Source organism: Musa acuminata, chromosome BXJ1-5, assembly GCF_036884655.1.
Source record: "Musa acuminata AAA Group cultivar baxijiao chromosome BXJ1-5, Cavendish_Baxijiao_AAA, whole genome shotgun sequence".
NCBI lineage: Eukaryota > Viridiplantae > Streptophyta > Magnoliopsida > Zingiberales > Musaceae > Musa > Musa acuminata.
The window spans coordinates 39,865,021-39,890,509 of record NC_088331.1 but is presented as its reverse complement, the minus strand read 5'-3'; the positions used below and the strand labels follow the sequence as shown (position 1 = coordinate 39,890,509).

Here is a 25,489-nt window from a genome sequence, read left to right as displayed (position 1 = left end):
AAAATACCGTAAGGTTTACGACTGAGTATATGCAGTATTTTCATCAGAAAAGTCAATGGCATGAAGAGAAATTGAGTTAAATATTTTATTTTTGTAAGTCTAAAGATCTTAATATAACTTTTAAAAATGTCAAGATCAGATTGATAAGGATAGCTAATTACAAGGATAATCTATAATTAGCCCTAGGCTAACCTTCGAGGGTATTACAATGAGTCGAATATTATATTTTGAATGTTAGCATACTAGTAATTGACTTTGATTGCTATATGATTATAATCTCACGAAACAAAAACTATCTTACCATCAAAATCATATGTGAGCAAAATTATTTTACTACATACTCAATTTCAAAGTTAGTTTAGAAACATAATAATTAGTTCTGTTCGCACATTTTGTTTATTGTAACTTAGACATTACTACTTATTATAACACTACTACCCGAAGTATTCAACATATAACACTCCAATGGCAATCATAATAAAGTACTTTTAAATATATTAAACATACTACACAATGCAGTGAAGTTAATTTTACTCTCTAAATTAAATAGCTATTGTAATTAAATTGCATCTAAGTTTTGATAGTGATTAACAAGAGAATCTTACAATTCTCTAAACCATGATTCCACTGTCTATTCGGGCTAATTATAGATTACCCTCTATAATTAGTTATCTTCGACACTTCAATCTATATACTTTCAAAAGTTATATTGAGATCCCTATGCTTATAGAAGTGAAATATTTAATCTCATTTCTACTTATGTCGTTGTCTCTATTGATGGAAAAACCATAAGGTTTAGTACTAAGTACTAATAACTTTGCCTCACTTCGATTTAAAATGGAGATACTAAAGATAGCTAATTACTTGTAATTACATCCTATAATTATAAGTATGATCTTAAATTTTGGGGATGTTACAAGCATGATCTTGATATAAGTCTTTAAGTTTTGTTGCAATATGAACAATTAGAGATTTTGTGATGCAGAATAATTGATGAATTTATATAAGATAAATTTTTTATTATAAAGATCTTATTCACTTCATATATAGATATTTGAGAAATTCATAAGTATCGCCATTTTTTATAAATATCTCACTAGGATGTTTGGATGTTTATAAATATCCTATTAAATTGATGGATCGAGGCAAATGTTTCCGAGTGTCCCTTGAGTTTATTTAGTAAAAAGTGCTTTCTTGAGTTGTAAGATTTATTCTATGTAAAAAAGGAAATGCATAATGTTTAATCTTAAACCTTCTATAAAAAAATTACAAGAGTAATTAATATTTTTTCATTGAAGGTATGATCGAGATAATAAAATTTGTATCTCTGTAGTATTTTCATAAAGAGATCGAGAGTTGACATTTGTAAGAAAGATCCAACCCCTATAATGATTTGTATCTCTATAATATTTTGATCGATCTATCGCATGGAGAAGCGAGTTCAAATATTTTACTTTCATACGTATAAGAATATTAATATAATTTTCAAAACTAGAAGTATCAAGATGTCAAAAATAACTAATTACAAAAGATCAAGATCAGGACTTCAAGACTGCTGCATCATTTATAGATGGTCTCGTATCGTTCCATTTTATGATTGCACCTTCAAAAGAGTCACGTCGTCAAGACGATTGCGCTTTCAAGAGCACATCTTCAGCATGGTAGTCTTGGTAAGACGACCATGTTTGTTTCCCAGGTCTCTGCTTCGTTAAGATGGATGTACTGCTCCAAAAAGATCACACCTTACCAAGATGGCTATGCCCAAGATGAGCGTACCATCAAAACGACCATGCCATCTAGACAACCACATCGTCAAGTCGAGCGCGCCTCCAAGTTTCGTGCTTCGTCAAGATGGTCATCCCTTCAAGGCGATTCCAAGTCTTTACTGGCTACAACATTACTTGTGTCCCCATTCACCGTACCCGCCTATGATAGCCGGAGGATCTGCCTTCTTCACCGCAGAAGATCTCTCTTCTTCCTCGCCCCTCGGATCCCAGTCATGGCTTCGTCCATCGTTTGCGGTTTCATCCGCAGGCCGCGACGTCATCACCGCCGGAGGCTGCGGCAGCCGTCCGTTGTTTCGTCGCCGCCCGAGGTCACTGCTGCCTGCGTTGCGCCGTTGTTGCCGCTACTGTGCTGCCTTGGCGGACACAACTGCTGCCAAGTGAGTTGTAATAGCTTTAGTCAAAAGGCCCACAGGTGGGACCGTAATGCCACCAAGCTTATCAAAATATTTAATGCCTCCCCAGATGAACTGATGCCCTGTTCTTGTTTCCCCTCTTCTAATTCTCTTTGTTATCGGCTCTCAGTTTCATCCTATTAAGTAGCCACTCTTCAAAGAGAAAAGAAGAATTACGAAAAGTGACTTTTTTCTTCATCTTTTGGTCAGATTTTTATGCTTTTATATTGTTTGATACAGTCAAATTTGATTGACAAAATGACTTCAAGAGATTCATCTAACTTGACATTTTTTTGGAGAATTGTTTCATAATAAGAAATTTTATGTAGAAAATGGTTTATTCATCTAACTCTTATGTTGTGTTTATATTAAACACACACACACACACACACACACATATATATATATAGATGATTACTAGAATGGTAAAAGATCAAGACTTCAGAACGTTGACTTGGGTTGAAATCTTGAGGGGGAGAAATTAACCTTTTTTGAGTTTTGCTGTGATAGAGAAGGAAAGGGCGTGGAATTCTGACCTTTGTGGGTTAGAATCGATGAGCCTCCTGAAGAGGAGATCGGAATTAACTTGAAGGGGAGAAGGAAGGAGATAGAGATTGAAATGAAGTAGATAAGGAAGGAGAGTTCTTCACTTCATTGAAATGAAACATAACATTAGAACTGATCTATTCTATTTATATTCAATCTGAGTTCAATTATCTGCCTAAAGAAGTTCGTATTCTGACTCCCTGCAGTTGCTTATCCCGACCACCATCTCAAGAAGATCATCATAAAAATGCATCAGAGTCATCAGCTTCAGCTGGTACATTGTCCCTCTCAAAGTCATTCTAGACTCTCCAAATCAACTATCATCTTCACATAATAGTTTCAACATAATTGCTGCTTCTCCGATAGATCCAATCAAAGAAAGCTTCTTTATCTGTACAAACAGCTTCTGTATGTTGGCATCCAGTAGTCCGGTCTGTTGCTCTCTCGATGGACTTGAGGGATGGAAGCAACGGGAACCAAGCAAAGCCCTCTACTCCTCAGATCGTACTTCGCTTCTGCCTTCTCCTTCCTCTCCGGTTCTCCCCATGAATTCTGCTCCTGAAATGGACCACTACAAGATGAGCTATCAATGGCCTCTGTAAGAACTATATAGGATACTTATCTCTCTCTCTCTTTACTCTTTGGTACCTTACTAGCACTTGATTTCAGGTATGGTGCACTTAGCAACTGCATGAGCATGACCAGAGTTATTATCAGACTGATTCCTGCAATTTAGAGCTACGACTTGTATTGTTGAGCATGAATCTCTAAATATTGGAGATGTTACCTGTACTTGCTTCTGTAAAACTGTGATGCAAGTGATGGTTTCCATTAGAACAGAAGCTTGATCTGTCTGATAAATGTCAGAAGAGAAGGTTGGATGAGTCTGTGGCATTTATATCTGCAGATGAACAATCTGGTGTAATTGGTCTTTACCTTCCCGAATGGTGACACAAGCTGCTGCAGAGCACTCACCTTTTCTGCTATCTTTACTTTGGGCTCCTGCAACTGATTCCAACATCAGAACGTTACCTTCCAAGAACTTTGCTACTGAAAGCCCCACAAACAAACATGTCGTTGTTGACTGACCTTTTGAGATGAAACCATGGAGCCGTCGGGCTTCGGCTTCTTGAGGTGTGTCTCTGAACTGTCTTCGGATCTTTTCTTCTTCCCTTCAGTCGCCCTACTGACCTTGCCATTGCCTGTTATCTGCAACGAGGAACGAGGGTTTTACCTTGAAGCAGCAATGTTCGATCAATGGGAATTACATGAAGGACAGAAGAATTAGTGGGTGGGTGGAACTCACCGTTGAGCTTTGGCACCTGTTTCCGTCGCACGAATCCGAGCCGTTTACAGAAGGCTTCATGTTTAAGCATCCGGCAAAAGAGATTTGGTCCGACAGATTTCTCCTGTTCGACCATGGCATATCGGACTCGTCGAGGCCGATCGGCCTCCGAAAGAACGGCGTGTCTGTTCCTTTCATACTGTGGTCGTAAGATGGGGGATAGCTTGTACTGTTTCCTCCTTCGTGCTTGGCACGCGAAGCATCGGAGGCCGAGTGGTGAGCCACCGGAGGACGACGATCGATGGAAACAGCGCATGTCGATGGTGCGATGTACTGATGTAGCTGTGGGTTGGGAGGAGAGATGGACCAGTTGGTGACCAAATCTGACAGGTTATTTGGCAGTCCATCGCAGCTACTTAGATGCTTCTCCAAGCAGTTCAGCGAGGATGGACTCAGTTCCCAACTGGAACTCAGCACTTCAAGAGAGCTCTCTCCGTCTTCATGGCTGCTGCTGCGAGCCTCCCCATTCGTTCCGACGTTTCTGAAACATCCAAACCTACCTTTTTAGTTCAAGAAGAAGATGAATTCGCTCCACCGATAGTTAGCTCGATCAGAAGGCTACAGCCACACTTACAGTAGAAGTTGGCTCCATATATGGTTCTCCACCGGCGCCCCCACGAGTTCAGCGGATGAGGAGTCCATGCTGAGGGCAGAGTGGGTGGATGCATTGGTGAACGACGTGGTGTTGGAGATCGACGACCTATCAGCATCGTCGTACGACGACGAGCTGGCGTGGGCATCCGCCTGCGGCAGCGGCCACCGCCTCATGGTATTCCAAGAGGAGAAGGGGCTCGCGTGGATCTCCCACCAGTGGCCGGCCGCCGTCACCGAGCTGGCCACCGAAGCCTCGGGGCCTTCTTCAGCCATGGCATGCATGCTTTAGCTGGAGACTTGGGTTTATAAGTAGAGAATAGCCATTCAAAGAGAGATAATGGTACTCCTGCGACACGAAATTAAGGGCTCGACGACTCACGAAAACATCTCCGAATATAGAGATAAGTATGTGGACATCCAAAACAATTGTGGCAGAGTGGGAGATGGAGGAGGTGGGACAGGGGAAGTGTGCAGAACTCGTGTTCTTCCCACTTAGCTTGTGAGGAATTATTATCGCAGGTTGGAAGGGGTCCATGAAGGTGTTAGCTCCATCGGGTTGTAGGTGGTGTTACATCTCTTTCTCCCACCCAACACACCTAAGGGAGAATATTATTAGCTTTCCATCCAACATCACTAATCTGATCTTTCTAACCAGTGTGCTCAGTTAAACGAAAATGATAACCATGAATAGCTGTGTTAATCTGATCATTGGTGTGGCGTACCTGTTGATGGCTTTAACCTTTTACTGTTGACAGCTTCAAGTGTTTCACATATATATACTTCCATTTCCTCTGAAACAAGAGATGGAGTTGAACTGCTTCCTTTACGAAGCACGTACTTGTACGTGCATGGGTATGTATGTTTATTATTGGCACGCAGACATTGCCTTGAGATGGAGTTGAACCTAACTAAGAAACCCTATCACAACCCAAAGTAAAGAAGCGAAGTACAAGATTGGAGTACGATTGACCGTTTGGTATATTACCACTCGCTCCAGGAATTCAAGAACAGCCTGGAAATCTGATGGTGCAAGTGCAGTTTTCCATGAGAAGTGGAGAAAGAAAAAGGCACGTCCAGAGAGAGCAGAAGAATCTAAGTTGAAGGTGAGGTGGTAGCTGAAAGGAGTGCAAGAATGATGCCGTATAATCCAAAGATCACTCCGAGTTCTCGTAGCAGCAAAATTATGGCACAAGAAGAACAACCTGCAAGCTTTGGAGATGAGTGACACTAATGACACTAATGACAGTCTTAACTCTCGCTAAAATTCATCGACAGAAGGACAAGATTTGCTGCAGAATAATACAACATAATCTCACCACAATCTAGTTATAGTCATCTCTGATGTTTCCTGCCGTGGAAGAACAGAGAATGAGACGAAGAAATGGGAGAGAGCTTTGAAGCTGCAGAATTCCTTCATGGACCAAGTGGCAACCATGGAGGGAGCAGAGCTTAGTGCAAGATGATGCTCCAGTTGGCCTCGCTTCGTTCACCTAGTCAATGTCCCCTACCAGAGGAACAAGTGTGACTCCTCCATTTCCCTTCATCACCCCATCAATCCACAAAGCAAAATGCTCAAAGTTAGGGGCAGCTTTTTTTACTTACTTTCATGCTAATATTCGCGAAGAACATCGAACCATGGGGGGATGATCAGTGAGCCCTAAAATCATAACTTGAGCATATGTTTATCTAAGTGTAAACCAAATTGATTTCTTTCTTTTCAATCTTTATATTAAGCAATGGCATGGCTAGGAAGTGGTCATAATTGAGTGGTGGCTTCCCACCTCAACCTTAGGCTCCCTGACATCTACTTCCACTAGAACTCGCTTTCAGACACTTGCAAGCTTCTGTCTCTCTCCAAAGGCAGTTTTCAGAGCCAGGGTTTCCAGCTTCTCCATCATCATCCACATGCATCGGTGCCCTAAATATTTTGTTAGAAGACAAAAGCCAAGCTGACTCTATTAATCACATCAGTTTAATGCAAGCCTTGAGGATGACTATAAGCTTGAACACCTCTGCACATACATTTCATAAACTAAACAAAAAGGAATGTTGTAATATGGACGTTGATAGAGAAATAATAGTGTTGCCAACTCACTCTGCCTCTAGCATGCGGAAGCAACCTAAATAAAGGGATGGGCAACTCCCACTAACCTCAGTAGCCACCAACAAGAGAACAATCCATCGACCCTTACTAAACCCCCGAAAAAAGGCTAACAAGGCTCATTTCTCGCCTTCCGTCCACTGACATCCTCAATCACAACTAGGGGAAGACTCGCATGCACAAATTAAAACTCGACGATATGGCTCGACTTTTCCAGCTTCTCCTTCCAAATGAACAGCACAGAGGGCCATCTTTGCTTGTCCCGAATAGGCCAATAACCCAAGCAAAATATGTCATCGCGATCATTCTATCATGATGCTTTGGAGGATATATCCATTAGCTGCCACCATTAATGATCACCGAAACAAGGTAAGGAGCACCGTAATTCATTATCGGCTTCATGCCATTAACCACTCAAGTATAAAAGCCAAAGCCCCAGAGCCAAACAAGGGCAAGTAAGCTCCACTTATACTCTTATGAGCTTTACTAAACTCTCTTTACTTCATCACATTACTAACTAAAGCATCGGAGGGGTCGGGTTGCCACTATTAATGATCACCCAAACAAGATAAGAAGCACCCTAATCTGTCATCGACTTCACGCCACCAACCGTTCAAGTATTAAAGCCAAAACCCCTGGGCCAAACAAGGGCAAGCGGGTTCTACCTGTACTCTCATGAGCTTTCTTAAACCTTCTTCATTTCTCAATACTACTGACTGAAATATTGGAGGGGTTGACTCACGACATCCCTGACGTTGACATTTATGCAAGACCTTAGCACTGCTAAGGTGTTTATCAGGAAGATACAGAGCACCCTTTGGACAGCTTCAGATCAATATAGGCCAACAACACCTCAGGAATCCATCTATCACTTCGACTTCTCACCCATGTCATACCCTTGAGACCCACATGGACCCCTCTAATGGACCGACACCTTCAAGACTAAACCAGGTCTTACTGATTCTCCAAGGCAATAACAAACGTAAACCCATCTCTCTCTCTCTCTCTCTCTAGTGTTCCACAATGGCTTGATGATATATATTGAGCATGCATAGCTTGCACTGCAGTGTGCATGAGCTGCTTGCATGGTGACTTGAAAACCATCTCATATTTGTCGAAGTTTGCATGACAATGATCAAGTTTGTTATGTTAGATCGACAGGTGGCAGCGTCGTCCCTCTAAAACATTTGCATCCATCCATGTCAAGCAATGGCTTTAGCAAGATAAACAACACAAAATCTCTCACCATCGCACCAATCCCTCGGCACATTAGGGCAAATTAATGCAACCAAAAGCCTAATGAGGCCATTATCTTCCTCAGTGGAACCCTTTTGTCGTGTAGTTCGAGCATTAAAGCTTGGGGAGCTTCACCCAGAGATGCACAACTGTCCACTGCAAGAGGTAGGAGGAAGAGACAAAGGAGGATCATACAGCAATAAGCACGCGAGACCTTCCAAAATGGAAAAGCTACACGACATATGAAATTAAGAGCAGGGGGAAGAGGAGAAGGTGTTGTTTACTTAATCACCAGCAACATAAGGAGAGCTTTATTCTAACACATGTTGACCCTGGTTTTAGGGTTTACAAAGCCTTTCTTTTGCTCATCACTTTGCCATTGGAGAAAGCATGGAAGGAGTTGTTTATCTCTGCAACCTTATCTTTTCAAATGCCGACTTCCCACTAAGGTTGGTAGGAGTGGGAGCTCCATGTAGGGTTGATGGAGACAAGAAAGGCTTCATGTGTGAGCCCGGTGGTGGTGGTGGTGGTGGTGTATGAATAGTGTTATTGTTAAAGGAGCTTTAATAGGTGGGATGACATAAAGGTGTGGATGTGGTGGTGAGATGATGAGGTGGACTTTGGGCTGAAGAGGGATTTGATGGTCTCAAGTGCATGGGTGAAGTCTGAGGGGAAGAAAGTCAAAAGGTCAAGTCGACATTTGGAATTGGAGTGATGAGTGCAATTAGTTTGCTCAAATTGATTAAGCCATCTATTGATTATAAGGGATTAACAATTTCCCATATCAGTATCAAATGTGTATATAAATACAAATTTGTGTGGCAATCCAAATTTCTCCAAATTTAGTGATTTTTGAAATTTTCTCATATTATTTTATATATGCTATTTTAGTTCATATATGTTAATTGATCATTAGCATAATGATGTTAAATATAAATTGATACTCATACCCCTTTTCAAAAATATTGAAATATATGATAGGTTAAATAATTGATGAAAGCAAAATAGAATATATTTCTTTTAGGTATTATAAAGTTTTAATATTAGTTAATGATTAATATTAGTTAATATAAGTGGGCTGAGCCTTTTCCTCTTCCGCTCTGCTCATTAAAGCTCAGAGGCTAAATTGAGCTGGGCATACACTCTAGAAAAGCCCAGCCCAATGAAGCACGCATATCCCCTTCCCTGTGCGTCTTTTGCGATGATTAATTTCGGCTCGGGCTAATTATAATCACTTAAAAAAATTATAATATTTATGTTTATAAAAATAAAATATTTAACTTTATTTATTCTAGTGATTGATTTTATTGATAGAAAATATAAATCGAATCAAAATTATTTTTTTATCATTATTTATATGTCATTAGTGATATCGATAAGGTCGACCACTACGTAGTTCTCGTCGATCACCACCACAATACTTACCCACAATATCATCGTTTATTATTATTATTAAAATTATCTTTTTATTTATATTTTTCATGTCATTCATATAGGTATTGTCACATATTATATTTTTTATCGGTAAAATTTAAATATATATTTTTTATAATCATAAATTTTTTAATATAATTTTTTTAAGTTTAAGGATGAGATAGAAAAGAGCATTAATTAAAAAAATAAATATAAATTTTTTAAATCTAAAAATCCGGAGGCTAAAATGGTAATCAGCCCTCTTGGCGTCACAGAGCTCGACAATGGCGAGCAATGTTCCCGCCATCGAGGCACGCCTGCATACGCTCCTACCGTCCGTTGCTGTCTTTGGTTGGCATCATCAGCGGAGCAGATTTCGAAACCCTAATCGGCAGCCCCTCCCTTTTCTTCGACTACCTCGTGGGCCGATGACAATAATGCCGTGGCCCGAGGTGCCGCCCTGGACCCGTTCAAGTCCTCTTGCTCCTCGGTGGAACGTCGAGACCCACAAATCGGTCGTAGAGGGCTAGCGAGGAGGTAGAGGGGGATGAAGACGGCAGAGAGAGTGAGACCAAGGTCGACGACCCGGCCCTACCATCTCCGGCTATCGATTCCTCACCCACGTTAGGAGCTCTAGCAGCGGTTTCACCGCAGGATCGGCGGAGATGCTGTTGCTCCCGACATCTTTGGGGTTGGCCGTGAGGACGACGCGGAAAGGAGGTAGTTTTCTAAGCAGCGGGAATTGGAGAGGGCGGAAAAGCTGGAGGAGGCAAAGCGGGATCCGGAAAAGAGGCTCATAGTCTCCAAAAAGCATTCTTGTAAGGCTTCCATCAGCAGACTTTGTGGGCGTGAAGGTCCATGATGTGTTGAAGGAGAAGAGGAGGCAACAGAAACATGCTTAGAAGTGGAAGGAGATACTCAAGAACACAGAGAGGTTAGGGTATATTGAGAAGAGGGATAAGAAGCTCTTGTGCCCGGGGTTCAAGAATTGCGAAGTGGAATATGCCAAAGAAAAAACTGTTGCATGTACAAATTGCCCATGGTTTTGAAGTCTAATAAAGAAGAGGTAATGCAGGCTTTTTCTTGTCTTTCTGCCATGTTATCTGGCAAGTTTCAGCATTTAACAGTGGATCCAAGTCAGTATTGTTATTAGCTAAATGAATTCGTGTCTGTTTGGTTATTATTGAAAAACTGATGCCAGTTCTAGTATTTACCTAGAGTTAATGTACTTTCTTAACCTGCAGTAGAAAAGATTCAAAATTTTTATTTTGTGTGACTTCTAGTGTTCTTGGTCTTGCTATGATATGTGGGAATATATATGGAATTAAAAATTACTTTCTCCCAATACAAAAAATTGAATGTTCCGTTGTAAATACTCAAAGCATGAGACCTTCGTACCATTGAATTCCATTTTTGTGTAGCTTATCTTTTGTGATTATAAGTTGATGGAGTCTCTTGCCATGACATGGAAGTGTTCAATTCGCAAGCAGCAGGAAGGTGTTGTTATGTTAAACTTAAAACTCATGTTTTAGACTTGTGATACCCATTAGTGAGTGAGGCCTGGAAGTAGAAGCTTTATACATGCGGCGAAGCTAGAGAGAGGTAGCGAATATGGAAATAGCTACTTAATCTTTATAAATGATTATCGTTGGTCATCGTTCTGATTCCAAGCATGGATGCCGAACCATTTTGTTAACTTGTATGTTCACTAGTCCACCTTGGCTTGCAACGGTTCCTGAGTCAGAGAAAACCAGGGAGGACTTAAACAAATGGCATTGGGATGACCAACTTCTATGGATTTTTGCCTCTAATGGTGAGAGTAGAAAAGGAAAACCCTGGGGAAACATTTGAAGACAATCGATGAGGTATTCATGGAGGACTTATTCTTCTTTTTCTTTCCTTTTTTTCTGATCTGGTTGGTCTGGTCTGCTTGCATAATTTGGCACACTGGTTTTCACTGGATCTATACCAATACAATTAGGGGCTGGGCATGGGTCCAGCACTGGTATTTGATACCTTGGTTTTAAGTGGTCTGTAAAGGTTCCTGACAAGGTTCATCGTACCGTATCGTACCGGCGTTTCGACCCGGGCTCGGTACCGGTACAGTACGGTATACCGCTCGGTACACCCAGGTGTACGGAGCGGTACACCCAGGTGTACCGAGCGATACACTCACGTGGACTGAGCAGTGTTACTGTACAGTACTCGGTACAGTACGGGGCGGTCCGCGTACCGCTGGCCTATCGGACCGGTACGTACCGCCCGTACCGGGCGGTACAGTCCGGTACGGCAAACCTTGGTTCCTGAGAGTTGTTTTATTTTTTCTATAGCTTATAACACACTATGTTTATAGTCTAGAGGAACTTTACTGTTTGCCCCAATATGATTATTGTATGCCAAGAAGACGATACCTTATGCAATCAAACATTTAAATCCATCCATACAGATATTACATAAAATATCATAATTGTAGTTACATCTTTCTCAAATAACCACATTACATGAACAATTGAGCTCTCTGGTTATGCAAAATGTTGGCAGTTAGAACCAATTTTAGTTTATTATTCTAGCCTAAGATTTTAAGTTGTTTTTGGAATTGTTATATGAAATTAGGAATACTTGGCTATCATTTATTGTCAACGATCCTCTCTGCTTGCTTATGATATGCGGATGAATAAAATCGAGCTATTGCATTTATTGTCAAGGAGACACTGCAGTGGTGCTGGCCAATGGTTAATGAGATTCCATTTTATCTTAGCAGTACTATAATAGCAGTGTAGCAAATTGTCAAGGAGACACTGCAGTGGTGCTGGCCCACGATTAATGAGATTCCATTTTATCTTCTTCTTTTCTATTGTTTGTTCCCTCTTTCTTTTTCTTTTTCTCTCTGTTGACTTGCAAACTATACCTAAACAATTTGCTACACTGCTATTATAGTACTGCTACAGTGTCATGATAAGTTTCTATAGTACTATTTCTAGTACATTAGCTTTGCTATAGTACTGGTTATAGTGCTTTTCTTGTACCTTTTATATTACTGCTATAGAGTATCTATTGCAAAAAAATTTAGCACCATATTTTATTTTGTTTAAACTTTAAAGTTCGTTATCAGGTCTACTTTGATTAGTACTCCATCTCTCACAGAACCCTCCTCCATCCTGAAAATTTAACTAAGAAAGTCCAGCACAACCTTTCCAATCTTCCTCATGTATCTTGACTTGCATAGAAATCCTCTGTTACACTTTTATCTTGCATCGTTTGTGAATCCAAATTTTAATTTAGTATTACTCTACCAAAATCCTTGTTCTTCCTTTATAGTCATGCCAACGCTTGTGATTTTAGTAGCTTTTTTTAAGGCTCCCTTTCAGATGTCCTGTTTATTAGAGTTAGTTGATGTCTATATGAGTTTTATGTTGCACATCTCTTACGGTGAACACAAATAGTGATTGTCTTTTATGATACCATTAGTTTATCTATAAAACCCTAGCTTCTAAGAATTTTCTAGTGAAAGCTTGGTGATTGTTGTGATTTACCTCCCTCAGCATGATTGGTGCCTTTAGTTTTCTGCACTTTGGTGAAAATGCTTTATGCTGTTATGCTAACATTAAGCATACACAAGACACTAGTTTTTCTTTTATAAATTTCACTGGACTATTGGATATATGTGGTAACATTCTTTTGCATAGCCAAGAACCTAGTATGTCTTATATTAGTGCCTGTAGTGAACCAGATGGTCCCTCATGTGCTTCCATTTGTTTATCATAGCAAGACTATCGATCATATGTACCAGCAATAAATGGATGCATATATGTGGTGATATGGTGTATGAATACAGTTATGCCAAGAAAGTAGAGATCTCTCTTTTGGCTTGTTTCCAAGACTGGAAGGGAATCAGCAATGGTCACATTATATTGTGGTAGATACAGATGTTTGGATATAGGTTGGTAGATACAGATGTTTGGATTTAGGTCTTAGTGTTATGACAAGTTCCAAAGCATCATGTATTAGCCATGGCATGTTACTGTTCCTCAGATGTGCTGAAATTGAAAACTTCTGATCATGTGACAAGAGCCATATGTGGATTGATCAAGTCCCTGCAGGTACATTTCACATTGTACTGTGCAGGATGAACATAGACACACAGAGTATGAGTGACAACCTAATTAAACTGTGCTGTTCATAGGTTACATAGGTGGGTATAGTGCCAGTAAACTACCATAAATTAAATATATACTGTAGTATAATACTCTATCCAAACCCTAGGAGAAAAAGAAAAGATAATATTAATTATACCTATTATACATATCTGGTTGTTTGTTGCCCAGTATAAGCCGACAATAACTCAGATCATCGATTGCCAAGTCAAATCACCATTATTGATATGAGATCAGTCAAATTGGTAAGTAAGCACCATAAAGGAAGTCATGTGATGATGAATTTTTTCTCATACACCTGTTGTGAAATAAATTGACAGACATTTCTGAAAGTATAACTCAATTAAAGAAATTTGTGCCATATTAGGTGTAGGTTTACTCCTGTCAATGGTTTTCTCCTTTATTATAGACACCATGATCACTCTATTGTTCTCATGTAAAACTGGAAAACTATAGTTTCTTATTCTATTTTCTCCATTGTTAAACTGTCACCTTCTCTTTTACCAACTCTGGCTTTATATATGATGACAGCTATTTTAACTGCTTTGCTGATATTGAAAGCTAATGATGTTTGTGTTCAATAATGAAAGTCAGCAGAGCTCATGGAATAATCATGATTTGCAACACCAAATAAATGTCTGCTATTTTAAGAAACATTTATATTTCATTGACCATCTTTTTTCTGAGATAGTTGTGTATAACTACTGTGGTTTAGATTACTAATTATTAGTTGTTGTCTCATACAAGTTAAAATGAAACGACCACCCCTCATTTGTTTTGCAAGATCTTTTCTTATCCTTTTTTTTTTTTTGTGAACTTAGGAGTCTGGATTTCAAATTTCAAGGACACCATCTACAAGGACCAAAGAAGGGTTTGTCTCACCAGATAACCTTGACTCAGATAAAGCTGACTTAATGTTGTTATTTGGAGCATTGAGCAATCCAGTTTCACTTCAGACACATATGAGTAACTTATGACTTGAAGAAAATCAATCAAAAAATTAATGTAGTTAAGGAACAAGATGCAAAAGATTAATGTGGTTGAGATGGGAATGTTGAGGTAGATATATGTGATTAATAGAAAATATATTAATAAAAACTATTGTCATCAGTGAATAATTAGGTGCGATGATGAGATGAAATGATTCAAATTAATGGTGTCATAGGAGGTAGAGGAAGACCTAAGAAAACTTAGTTAGAAATGATAAAGAGATATTACCTCAAATGGAGCCAACACCAGAAGAAGATTCATGCACTCAACACTAAATAGTTGCGGATTACTGCTTATTGTTGTTGTTTGTAATACAAAGAAAGAAATGTTTCAATTGCATTAAGCCAAATTTTATGGTTTACATGACAGTTGCTATTGAGCTTTGTACGAATTTCTCTTGGCAGTTTTGAGAGATACAATCTGAAAATATGAATGACTCCAAAAAAGTCTCGGCAGCATTGCAAATGTCTATCTGCACCTACTGAATTTCTGATTAGTGTGGTTTACTGCCTGCAGAAATCCATTGGCCCCATTTCCAGCAGCATCTAAAAGATGGTCAGAATCATTAACAATATGCGTCGTCATGTGTACATCTGACGATGCCCATGGAAGGTGATGGGTGGTCCTGAGAACTTGTGGCTCTGATCCTGCTTTGTGGTCCACATGTTGTTGCTTGTGTTGTTTATGAAACAACAAATCAGTACATCAGTTGCTCAGAAGGACATGTAATTTTATGTAGTCGTTCTTGCCTTTCAGAACTGTCCTATGGCAATTTTTGATCTCAACAAAGAGTCTATACCCTTCTCATCTTCCTCGTTATCCAACTAATTCCTCCAAACAGAGAAAAGTCATTGATCCTCTTTGAACGTTAGATGGTAGTTCCTTGGTTTAATCACTTGAACACAATCTTTTGTAACCTTGAACATTGTCTGAACATGTTATTTCTTTTGAAGTTATAGTGGTTGGATATTCTGTGAACTGCCAAATAGTGTCTTACTAATTGATGAATTAGCATGCAATATAGGGAATTTACCATGATTGAAGTCAACTCAATAGAATTTGCCATGGTCAGACATCATGTAGCCATTCTGAAGTAACAATAGAATGTTATCAGACTACTTACTTGTCTTTAAGTCGATTCGATAAAGAAGTGGTGCTTCTATCTGTTGCTCTGCGATTGAATAGCTTTTCTCTTAGATGTGTCTTTGCCTGGATGTTAAGCATACCATTGATGGTTGTTGATGGCTGGGAACAGCAACCTGTATACTGTTTCATGTCTCACTGATGTTTTCTGTGGTTGTTTAGATTCAAACAAGAACAGCCAAAGACAAAGCAGATAAAGGTTGATATCAAGTGTCGTGATTTCACCAAATGGGTTATGCCAGAGGACAAAGCAGAAAGGCCAACAAGTAATTACTGTTAAACCAGTTTTATTAGGTTATATTTGATTTAGGAAGCTTCCCTTTAGAACCACAGTTTGCTCATTTCCTTGTATGCTTTTTGACTGATTCCATGAAGATTGGCTACAGGGGGAAGAGGACAGCAGCATGAATGCACAATGGAGGACAGTCTTCTGAGCTGAGCTGAGCTGAGGCGAAGTCATGATGGCATTGTGGCGGTGGGGAGGAGCGGATTGCAGTGGCGTTCCTTTCGTTCCCACTCCGGGCAAAAAGCTTTGAGCCTTTGCTGTCGGTCTGTGAAAGCAGAATCGCAGAGAAGACACGAAGATGAAGGCAAACTGGTTTCCCGCTGCATGCACTCGACGATTTGTCGTCGTGGGGTCTCCTCGAGCCTCAGTGCCATGCAACGTGCTCTTCCATGTCTCTCGCCGGCCAACCTCTGAGAACTCTCTCTCTCTCTCTCTCTCTCTCTCTCTCTCTCTCTCTCTCTCCCACATTGCCATCTAATTGCTATCATAGCACCAAATCAGAATGATAAGTAGCCTTGTAGAATATTTCCCCAAACTGCATATGATTAAGGTCTTCCTACTATAAACAATTGTCGCTTCAAATACTATCTTGATTTTGGATATTTGTCGTTTTACTTTTTCTCTTTATACATTTATTTACTTGAGCATGAAAAGGAACATTGGCTGATGATCAATTTGACGTTAACAACATCATCGGATGGATTGGCAGCAGCTGCGACAATTCTCCTTTTGATTTGTTTTCCCAGCAATAGCCTGCATCCGTCCTGCCCACCATCACTCCCGTCTGCAGCAACTCCCATCATTCCTTCTGCTGCTGACCCCTCTTTAATGCCGACAAAAAGAACTATGCTCTGCACAGATTTAGGTTCATGGAAAGAACACCCAGCTTTCCTTTTTTCCCTCTCTTTTCTCTTTTCTCTTTCTCTCCTTCGTTTTAATTAATATGTCGAGATTCCCAGCTCAGTTTACTTGTTTCTCATGGCTCCCTTTAATGTCATTTAACACCTCTTTGATACATTTATGTATGTATATACACGCATATATCTATCTATCTATCAGTAATTTGAGCCTCTTGGCAGAAACTATTTGTCCAGGGCAGTTCAAGGGCTAATGTCAGGGTTGGGTTGCGAAACCAGAGAAGGCATCTTCTTCTTCCCTTGTTTCAGAAAAGGAGGTTGGAGTACAGTCCTATCAACCTATCTGTAATGGATTCAACATGGTTGGCAATCAACAGTGATGCAGTTGCTGCTCTAATCCACCATGTGAGACTGCCCATTCAACGGATAAGATAATGAGTTGATGAGCTAGATTTTGCTGTGGTTCACCCTTGGTTTCGGTCTCCTGCATGCATGCATGCATGCAGTTCATGTTGCCCGGTGCTCCTCCCATACCTATCATGAACTTACAAGATGATGGATAGAGAGACATCCAAACTAAAGCTGTTCCATCTCATTATTATTATTATTCCAGTTTGCTTTCTTTTACCTCTCTCCTAACATTTTGCTTTCTCAGTGAACAAGCTATAGGCCATAAAGAGAAGACCTCACAGCTCCGAAGTCCACAAAGTCCAAAGACCTTGGCACCAACCCTACCATCCCTTTCTTTATTAGGTCTGCCCAATTCTGCAAGGAGGCAGGAAGAATTTTCAGAAGTAGCCAGCGACTGACTAGGCTTTGAAGTACTCAACTGAAAAGAAACCAATGAATACTTTTTGCCTCTTTGTTCGGTTCTATTCTTTCACACAATGTCTCATGTGACTGTGCTACAGCAGCATCCACCCACCAATCCATCCCTATGTTACAACACAACACCTGTGTGAACTCAGCTTGGTTTCCAAAAAGTTATTGCTGGTTGTGATTGATTTCAAAAGGCCAAGACACCAATTTAACTGTGTAACAATGTTGTGCTCCCAGGCCTGCCTTGTAGGGTTTCAGGACTTGGTGGTGAAGTCAGTTCATAGTTTATCCCAACAATGGATAGGCACCCACACAGTTGACTTTGTGACAAGAAAGATATGAGGTTTGACACATTCAAAGCATTAGTAGTATAATGAATCTGATAGAAAAATCCTCTCACTCAAAACCAGAAAGGGATAGAAAAGGGCAGTTCACAACACAAAAAGAGGCTTGAAACCAGAGTGGTAAAGAAATCCTGTGTTCAGAGATTCTATAGCTGTTCTCTTGGCTGCACAAATCTCTCTCTCTCTCTCTCTCTCTCTCTCTGTCCTGCCATTGCCCTATCCCTGTCCCTTGTGTGGTGAGTCAAAAGTTCTGCCCGGGTGCAATAATCATGTTTATTTGGAGGAAAGTGTAGTGAAACCCTCTCTTTTCAGGTGGAGGAATAGAAAGCATATCATAGACAGCCCAGCAGAAATTTTTTTGTCTTCTCTCTCTCTCTTTACTCATTAAATCTTCCTAATAATGTCTGCTCGTGATCTTAGTAATCCTCGACAGTCCCAACGATGTTTAGATGCCCGATGTTGTCAATGCTTATGTTTTATGCACATGGTTTCGTCATGATCTTGAATTGTGCATGCTTTTTCCCTGTTAATTCTTCTATTACAAGCTATAAATATGTTCCAAACCTGCGAGGAAGAGAAGACAAGTGAGCGAGATGGGAGACTTTGGGAGAAATAGTGGTGCGGTGAGACAGTACACAAGATCTAAGGTTCCTCGGTTGAGATGGACTCCTGACCTGCACCACTGCTTCGTTAACGCCATTGAAAGGCTTGGAGGCCAAGAGAGTATGGCTTCCGCTTCAATCATCGATGAGTTCTTCCTGTGGTCTGCCTGCCTTCCTCATTGCTTTCCTCCTTGTCTGCAGAGGCCACACCGAAGCTCGTGCTTCAGATGATGGATGTCAGAGGTTTGACTATATCACATGTGAAGAGTCATCTCCAGGTAGGATTCGATCTTCCAATGCATCTTTTGATCTCTTCATGGTTTCTGATATAGAAGGGTATGGTTCTGTTCAGATGTATAGAAGCTTGAGGAATGACATGGGCAGGCAAGGTAAGATGATGTGCCTTCTTCTATCTTCTTCTTGCCATAAACATTTGTGTCCCACTGTAATTTCTTCTTCCTTCCCTTCACTGCTGGTATGAGGTGGGAAGAAGCCTAACACACTATCTCAACTTGCTTGCCATTAGAATTGCAAGCGAGAAAGCACCTGTGCTTTGACAATGATGGCAACGGTGATGAGCCAAGTGATGATGCTTCATGCACCGACTCAAAGCCCACTACGGAGTTCCAGTCTCGGTTCCTGTACGCTACTCTCCCTCCTGTGAAAAGGTTGGCAAGCTATCGTCGAGCTTTTTGATCTCCACTTCCAACAGTGACCGTCACATTGTGAACAGATTACCGAGTCATCTTCTCAGCACACTTTGCCCTAATCTTTGCTCATCCCTTACTAATAGACAATGTAGCCAAGGCGTGGTGGAGAGAGTCACCTCCTGGTCCTGCTATGACACTTGCATGCAAGCCTTGGGTGTCGAGGGTGGAGCACAGGAGCAAGGCCTCTGGTGGCAGAAAGATGCTGCTCCCACCAAGGCCTTTCATCATCCAGCTCCCAAGCTCAAAGTTCCAGGATCTAACAGACAATGCAACCAAGGCGTGGTGGAGAGAGTGTCCTCCTGGTCCTGCTATGACACTTGCATGCAAGCCTTGGGTATCGAGGGCGGAGCACAGGAGGAAGGCCTCTGGTGGCATAAAGATGCTGTTCCCGCCATGGCCTTTCATCATCCAGCTCCCAAGCTCAAAGTTCCAGGATCTAGGGCAGAAGAACCCATCCCTTTTCAGGTAAATCAAAAGGCGAGGAACAACCCTGCAATCCCAGTGTTCTTCACACTGTAAAGCTTTTCTTCCTGATCCTCGTAGTGTTCTTTAGCTTTATCATCTCCTGCAGTGACTCTTTCTTGACCATCTTGCTTAAGTTTCCTTTGTTGATCTCTTGACATGACCATGACCTGCAGTGGAACTTGGCTTTTCACTGTTCTTTTAGAGGGAGACTGTTGCCCCTACATGTACTATATACCCTTTATGACCACAATATTCTTCCTGATTTCATTCTTGGTTTCTAAATCTAAATGCTAATACCAACTTCCTGCATTGCATTTCTGTTAGTATGTTGGATCATTATTATACTTATGCAAAGGCATCCACATATCTGTAATCCAAAAGGATAAAGACACACAAACACAACAAGCTATGTAAGTGAACTACAGTGAATGTGCTGCTTAAAAGATGTACATTGGAGTCCCACCTATGGTAGATTTGTCATGTATAATTATGATAGACAAGTCAGTCTATGGTTATACTATAATGATTGAGTAATAGAAAGAAATCTTATTGGTAGTCACAGCATGATAATTTAATTCTGTCATAATTTCACTTAATTCAACTTTTAACCTATCTAAATCTTTAGTAGTAGTAGTCATACCTATGAATATGATGGATGACCACAAAGGAAGTGATATGACTATGTTCTGCTCCTCGTGACTTCCCAGCTCTGAGTAAAGCAAAGAGGACTAACTGTAATCAGTAAAATCTAAGCAAATCGATTACCTCCAATCTCCCATTTCCTTTTTCTTCTTCTTCTTCTTCTTCTTCTTCTTCTTCTCTTTGTAAGAGTTCATTGAAGCATGATTGAACATTGAGTGAAAGGCTTATCATTCTTGGAAGTGTTATTCAACCAGTTTATTTGACTTTTGAAAAGCTGATGACAGGCCAACATTCTAAATCACAAGCAGCATTGCCAAAAGAGCTTCAAAGATGGATTCTACAAGTGCCCAGCAATCAACGAGGAGACATTGGAAGGTGAAGAACCCCACGACTGTTCGTTGTCGCTGTCCTTATCGTTGTGTTCCACTCCAAGGAGCGCCGTGGCGAGCAAAGCAAGTCTTGGCTTCTTTTCTTCCTCAGGTAGAAGCATTACTGAATGCTCAGGTTGCTGTGATGGTGGCCAGAGAGTTAATTTGGAGCTCTCCATGTCTATCTGCGGCTCTTAAAGAGAGCTACTTGTAGATCTGTATCTTCACCTCAGGCTCACCCTGTTGTTTGTGAAATTGCGAGACAATGGTTGTATTGGAACACATAGATGGATCAATTGGAGCTACTGAGCTATTAGAACAGCATACTTGCCAAAAAGCTACTGCTGTGAATGGTGGCTGCATTTTTACTGTGTAGTGTTTTGCTACATTTTGGTTGTATTATCTCTTTCTCTAAGAAATAAAACATTATATTTCTGTATAACAACACAACCTCACCATCATGCCAGTCTTTTCTCACTAATTATAGTTTCTACACTGTTTTGTTAGTCCCTACCAAAAGTGTTTTGAGTAGGTTCAGATCCTTTCTTTACTACATAGTAGCACTCATTTCAATGTGTGATCCACATCTATCCCACTTTGAGAAACTTTGAGATGAGTGCACGCAATTGATCACTCATAAATTCACTATGTGAGGTAGGATGTATGCCTAGTATTCACATGTATTACAAGGCAATTAAGACAAGCAGGAAACAAAAAAAATGAAGAGTTGAAATACTTCAAAAGCACTTCAGAAAACATGGATAAAGGTGTCAACACAGTTTAGGTTTTAGGGTTTCTTGGCACTGTGCCAAGAGCTCTGATCATGTCATTAATCATTGGAAACCATAAAGAGGGTTTTCAATCATTCTACATTGCCCTACTCAGAAGTAGTGTTATGTTCTGAACCAGAATAGAATCATTGGTCAATTGCTGATACTGTTCTACCACGGAAGGTACACGAAGGTGCTCAAGAAAAGCACTCCCATCTTCCACATCAACCTTGCTGTCTTCCAAGTATTCAAATTCTATAGTCAGTGCGAGCTATAATGGCACATCCTAAATGCCAAGAGAAAATTTACATTTATAGTGTGATAATCACATAAAACCCACTTTATGGTTTAGAGGAGATGATGAGTGTCATCATTGCTGTTCTTTATTTGATCCCATCCATGATCATTGCTAACAAATAAAGATTGACATAGGACTAACAAATACAAGATTTAGTATCCTCCATCTCTTCTTGATACAGAATATTAATGGAATAAGAAGGAAACAGTGAACTCTATAAACATGTCATCAAATGGCAAAAAATGAAGCCCTGGAGGAAAAAACAGTGACCTTGCGTCATCTTAATTATTCACCTCAGCTAATCTAAGATGTCAAGAATTTAAATGCCTCCTTGTGACCTTTATATCAGCAACAAGGATCATGCGCAGAGCTGAGGCTTGGTAGTGATAAGTTCAACTGGAAGAACAGATACTGCAGACACTAATGATCCATGTGATACACCTGAAACCGGTTGCCGTTCTACCAGCAGACACCTGAAGATCATAAATGGCAACATAAATATATAAACTGCACAACTACGAAATATGATGGTACAATGACAAATCATGCATAACAAACTTATGTACTCCTGCTGATATAAAGGTAGTAGCTTCTATTTTGTAAAAACAGAGGCCGAGAAGTACCCATTAGGCTGGTGATAATGACCTTTGAATTTCTAAGATTCTAGGAAGGTAGGTCTTAAAAGCTTGTAGGCTTCCCATTAATGACCAGCCATCAGATTATTCCTAGACACATGGACTCCTGCTGGCTCATAAGGCTTACTTTTGAGAGATGTAACATCACTAGGAAAGGGAAGGAGTTGAATCAGCATAACAAGCTAATATAGCTCATATTTATTTTTCAGGTCAACAGTACAAATAGACAGAAGGATCAATTACACAAGGGACTCTTATCCTTAGTAAATCTCATACACTCCTTTGTGACATGACTTCTTTGCATGAAAAAGATTGTCAACCAATAAGTATCGGTACAAATTCAAGGTAAAGAGAGTAGAAGAGAAACTAAACATAGGATTTGAATTAGTACTTGAAATATATATTTAAGACATGGGCAAACATCAAAGGCATATCTCACTGAATCAAATGCAAAAGCGAATCATTTTCAATCAAACATCACATTGTATTCACCACTATGATGGATGAGCATAAGAATATAGAGTAGAGACTATGATAAACAGATAATGCAAAGCGGGGCAAAGAATTCTCACTGGCCATGACAAGAGAAAGACGTGATTGGAGAGTAGAGATGATAACAAAGTATAAGACAACATAGGGTACAAGCAAAATTTTGTGGTTTCTGCCAATACATACATGATATGCCGCTCTTTTGGCCATGGCTCGTCTTACCGATCTATACCGATATACCGATTAGTCATCAGTGTGGTATGTACCGATATACTAACACACGGTATGGTAAGGTATCGATAGAATGATATGTACTGCTTATACTGGTCCCCTATTGGATCGGTATGTACTGCTCGTACCGAGCGGTCCACCGTGGTATGGTGGACCTTGCTTTTCGCAAACAATCTATCTACTCGAATATTTGCAATATGTCAATCTCAATAAGGTACCATGTACAATTACAATCTCTGTAGTTATATGTGTAGGTAAACCATTTTTAGATAACAAAACACAAACAAAAAACCACAAAAAGGCTTCACTGAAGCAGGAGAGAACTACTTATGATACAAGGGAACTCCAAATATAGACTAAGTAGCCTTAATTACTTTGTTGGAAGATATTAATACAAAGACCAAAATTTTATCTCTAGCTCCTTTCTTCGCATATTGTCTCCGTTTTTCCTTCAACAAGTAGTTGCCAGTAGTGTATATTGTTGCTCTGTATACTCCTTTTAATTCCTCAAAGTTCAATTTACTTTACTAATCTATTAGGAAGCAGAGAACAGCCAGCAGAGTGGGATAAAAGTCTTATTGGACAGTGATCTATAGTTCATCAACAACTTGTCAAAGAACAACTATATTCAAAGATACTCATATGATGTTAAGAGACAATTCCGCACTTATCTACCGATCCAAATCAAAACTGGAATTTGAGGTGAAAGAAGTTACCTTTCTTTTATACCAACTCTATAAGAATGGATATTTTGCGGCTAGCATCCAGTGGCAATGTCTGACAATCATGCAACAAATTGAGCGACTTAGATTCAACTTCCTGCCACCAATAATCTTAAACTAGAAGATACCAGCATAAGGGATTCGATACCAGAACACGAATCTGAGTTGAACAACGGGAAGCAGAAGGTGATGAGGCACGAGATTAGGGTTCCAAAGAATAGGGCTTATGATGGAATTAGGGTCATTCAGGGACGCCAGAGACTAGTTGGAAAGAGACGTCGTTCCGGAAGCGAGCTATGGATCCGCGGGGGAGGAAGGCGGGGCGAGGATGCCGCGACCGCCTTCCCGTCGGCCAGAGCCATGAGTCGAGTTCGACTTCGACCGTTGGTTTCCTTATGACAAGTTGAGCTGCCCGGAACCACACAGCAAACACCGAAACATGGGAAACATCGACGTGGCCTCCACATATATTGACGTGTATTCGACGATGACGTCACGTCGATATAATCCCGCTCTTTCGTATCATCTCTAGTCGGCATCAAAGTCGTGACCAAGAAAGATTACATTTTAATGCTCCGAAGGTTAAAAATAAATAAAAATAATAAGTAATTTCCGAGATGTCACTCAAAAATTACGTGGATAAGATATAATTTGTAATTTTCTCATTTTTCTTAATTTTTTTATCACTATCATTACATCTAAAAAATTTAAACTCATAAATAGGATATAAATTGATTTGGATAAATTCTCAAAAGAAATTTAATTTAATTATTATTTTTAGAGAGCTCCTAACTTATTTCATTCATTATTTTTCTAAAAGATCAAATAATTTCTGTCATTCGCCCCATCAATCGCGGCCCCAATATGGTCGTCTCCACGCTTCGCCTCCGGCGTTGCTTCGGCCTCGGGCCATGTCGTCTCCGCCCCTCGCCTTCGACGTCGTCTCAGTAACCATCTAAAAGTTTGTGTTGGCACCATCTTCCTCTCACCTCGAATGCTAACATGACATATGCGTCGATCAAATGACAAATATCCAATAGCACTTTTTGGCCTTTTCTTCTCTCCATGATTTCCTAATCATACCATTTGATATCATATTGTTTTTTTTTTTTAATAATATAAAATGATTTATTTTACGCGATATTTTTGTTCCATACTGATTCCACAGATTATTCAAAGATTCCACCTTTTAAGCTCTAATCTGCAAGTAAAAGAGGTTGGAATTAAACTTGTTCAAGTATCATAAAGAGGTTCATTTCAAAGGTTCATTGCATCAAGTGCGAGAATCATTACATCAAGAAGAAAAAATAGATTAAAAGTCTATAGAAGGATAAGTCAAATTAGTTATTGGTTCTTGAAAGGATTTCTTGAAAGAGAATGATTCATCTTGAATATAATTAATATAATATATTTTTGGGAACTATATAAACCCCATATGTTGGGTCATGAGTGTAAGACAGTTTCTGAAATTGTAAAAGTATCTTTCTTGAGAGAAATATAGAAGATTGAAGCTTGTCATACTCTTCCTCTATTTGATAACTCCATCCCCT

The 25,489-nt window shown here is 40.0% G+C and overlaps 2 protein-coding genes and 1 long non-coding RNA gene across 6 annotated transcripts; 1 reads left to right on the top strand and 2 right to left on the bottom strand.

Moving 5' to 3' along the window:
- Nucleotides 1-2,806: 2,806 nt before the first annotated feature.
- LOC135674259 (transcription factor bHLH111-like) lies at nucleotides 2,807-5,279 on the bottom strand. Of its 4 annotated transcripts, none has more exons than XM_065183941.1 (7): nucleotides 4,645-5,279; nucleotides 4,032-4,551; nucleotides 3,815-3,934; nucleotides 3,662-3,733; nucleotides 3,513-3,578; nucleotides 3,374-3,412; nucleotides 2,807-3,296 (listed from the first exon to the last, which is right to left on the bottom strand). In XM_065183941.1, exons 1-7 carry the CDS (start codon nucleotides 4,944-4,946, stop codon nucleotides 3,216-3,218), a joined length of 1,200 nt encoding a protein of 399 aa, XP_065040013.1. In that variant the 5' UTR covers nucleotides 4,947-5,279; the 3' UTR covers nucleotides 2,807-3,215. The 4 variants fall into 4 exon arrangements, with proteins under 4 accessions (XP_065040013.1, XP_065040010.1, XP_065040012.1 ...); XM_065183938.1 differs by having other exon boundaries at nucleotides 2,807-3,283; XM_065183940.1 differs by having other exon boundaries at nucleotides 2,807-3,277.
- A 13,060-nt stretch (nucleotides 5,280-18,339) lies between these two features.
- On the top strand, nucleotides 18,340-21,083 carry LOC135674260 (myb family transcription factor MOF1-like). Its single transcript, XM_065183942.1, has 6 exons — nucleotides 18,340-18,730; nucleotides 18,811-18,887; nucleotides 18,962-18,998; nucleotides 19,136-19,277; nucleotides 19,403-19,784; nucleotides 20,711-21,083. The coding sequence occupies exons 1-6, from the start codon at nucleotides 18,601-18,603 to the stop codon at nucleotides 20,990-20,992; spliced, it is 1,050 nt and encodes a 349-aa protein (XP_065040014.1). The 5' UTR covers nucleotides 18,340-18,600; the 3' UTR covers nucleotides 20,993-21,083.
- Nucleotides 21,084-21,929: 846 nt separating this feature from the next.
- On the bottom strand, nucleotides 21,930-24,296 carry LOC103985769 (uncharacterized). The gene is made up of 3 exons (XR_671757.3): nucleotides 24,088-24,296; nucleotides 23,934-23,994; nucleotides 21,930-22,335 (listed from the first exon to the last, which is right to left on the bottom strand). It is a non-coding gene; the product is annotated as an uncharacterized LOC103985769 (long non-coding RNA).
- Between the last annotated feature and the right edge of the window lie 1,193 nt (nucleotides 24,297-25,489).

What these genes read in the sequence shown, in the direction of transcription:
- LOC135674259 (XM_065183938.1), bottom strand. Translation starts at nt 4,946, where the DNA reads ATGCATGCCATGGCTGAAGAAGGCCCCGAGGCTTCGGTGGCCAGCTCG. An exon ending in ATATGGAGCCAACTTCTACT is followed by an intron (nt 4,552 to 4,644) that starts GTAAGTGTGGCT and finishes TGGATGTTTCAG; the next exon opens with AAACGTCGGAACGAATGGGG. An exon ending in ACAGGTGCCAAAGCTCAACG is followed by an intron (nt 3,935 to 4,031) that starts GTGAGTTCCACC and finishes TCCTCGTTGCAG; the next exon opens with ATAACAGGCAATGGCAAGGT.
- LOC135674260 (XM_065183942.1), top strand. Translation starts at nt 18,601, where the DNA reads ATGGGAGACTTTGGGAGAAATAGTGGTGCGGTGAGACAGTACACAAGA. An exon ending in GAATGACATGGGCAGGCAAG is followed by an intron (nt 18,999 to 19,135) that starts GTAAGATGATGT and finishes GCTTGCCATTAG; the next exon opens with AATTGCAAGCGAGAAAGCAC. An exon ending in AAGAACCCATCCCTTTTCAG is followed by an intron (nt 19,785 to 20,710) that starts GTAAATCAAAAG and finishes AGCTGATGACAG; the next exon opens with GCCAACATTCTAAATCACAA.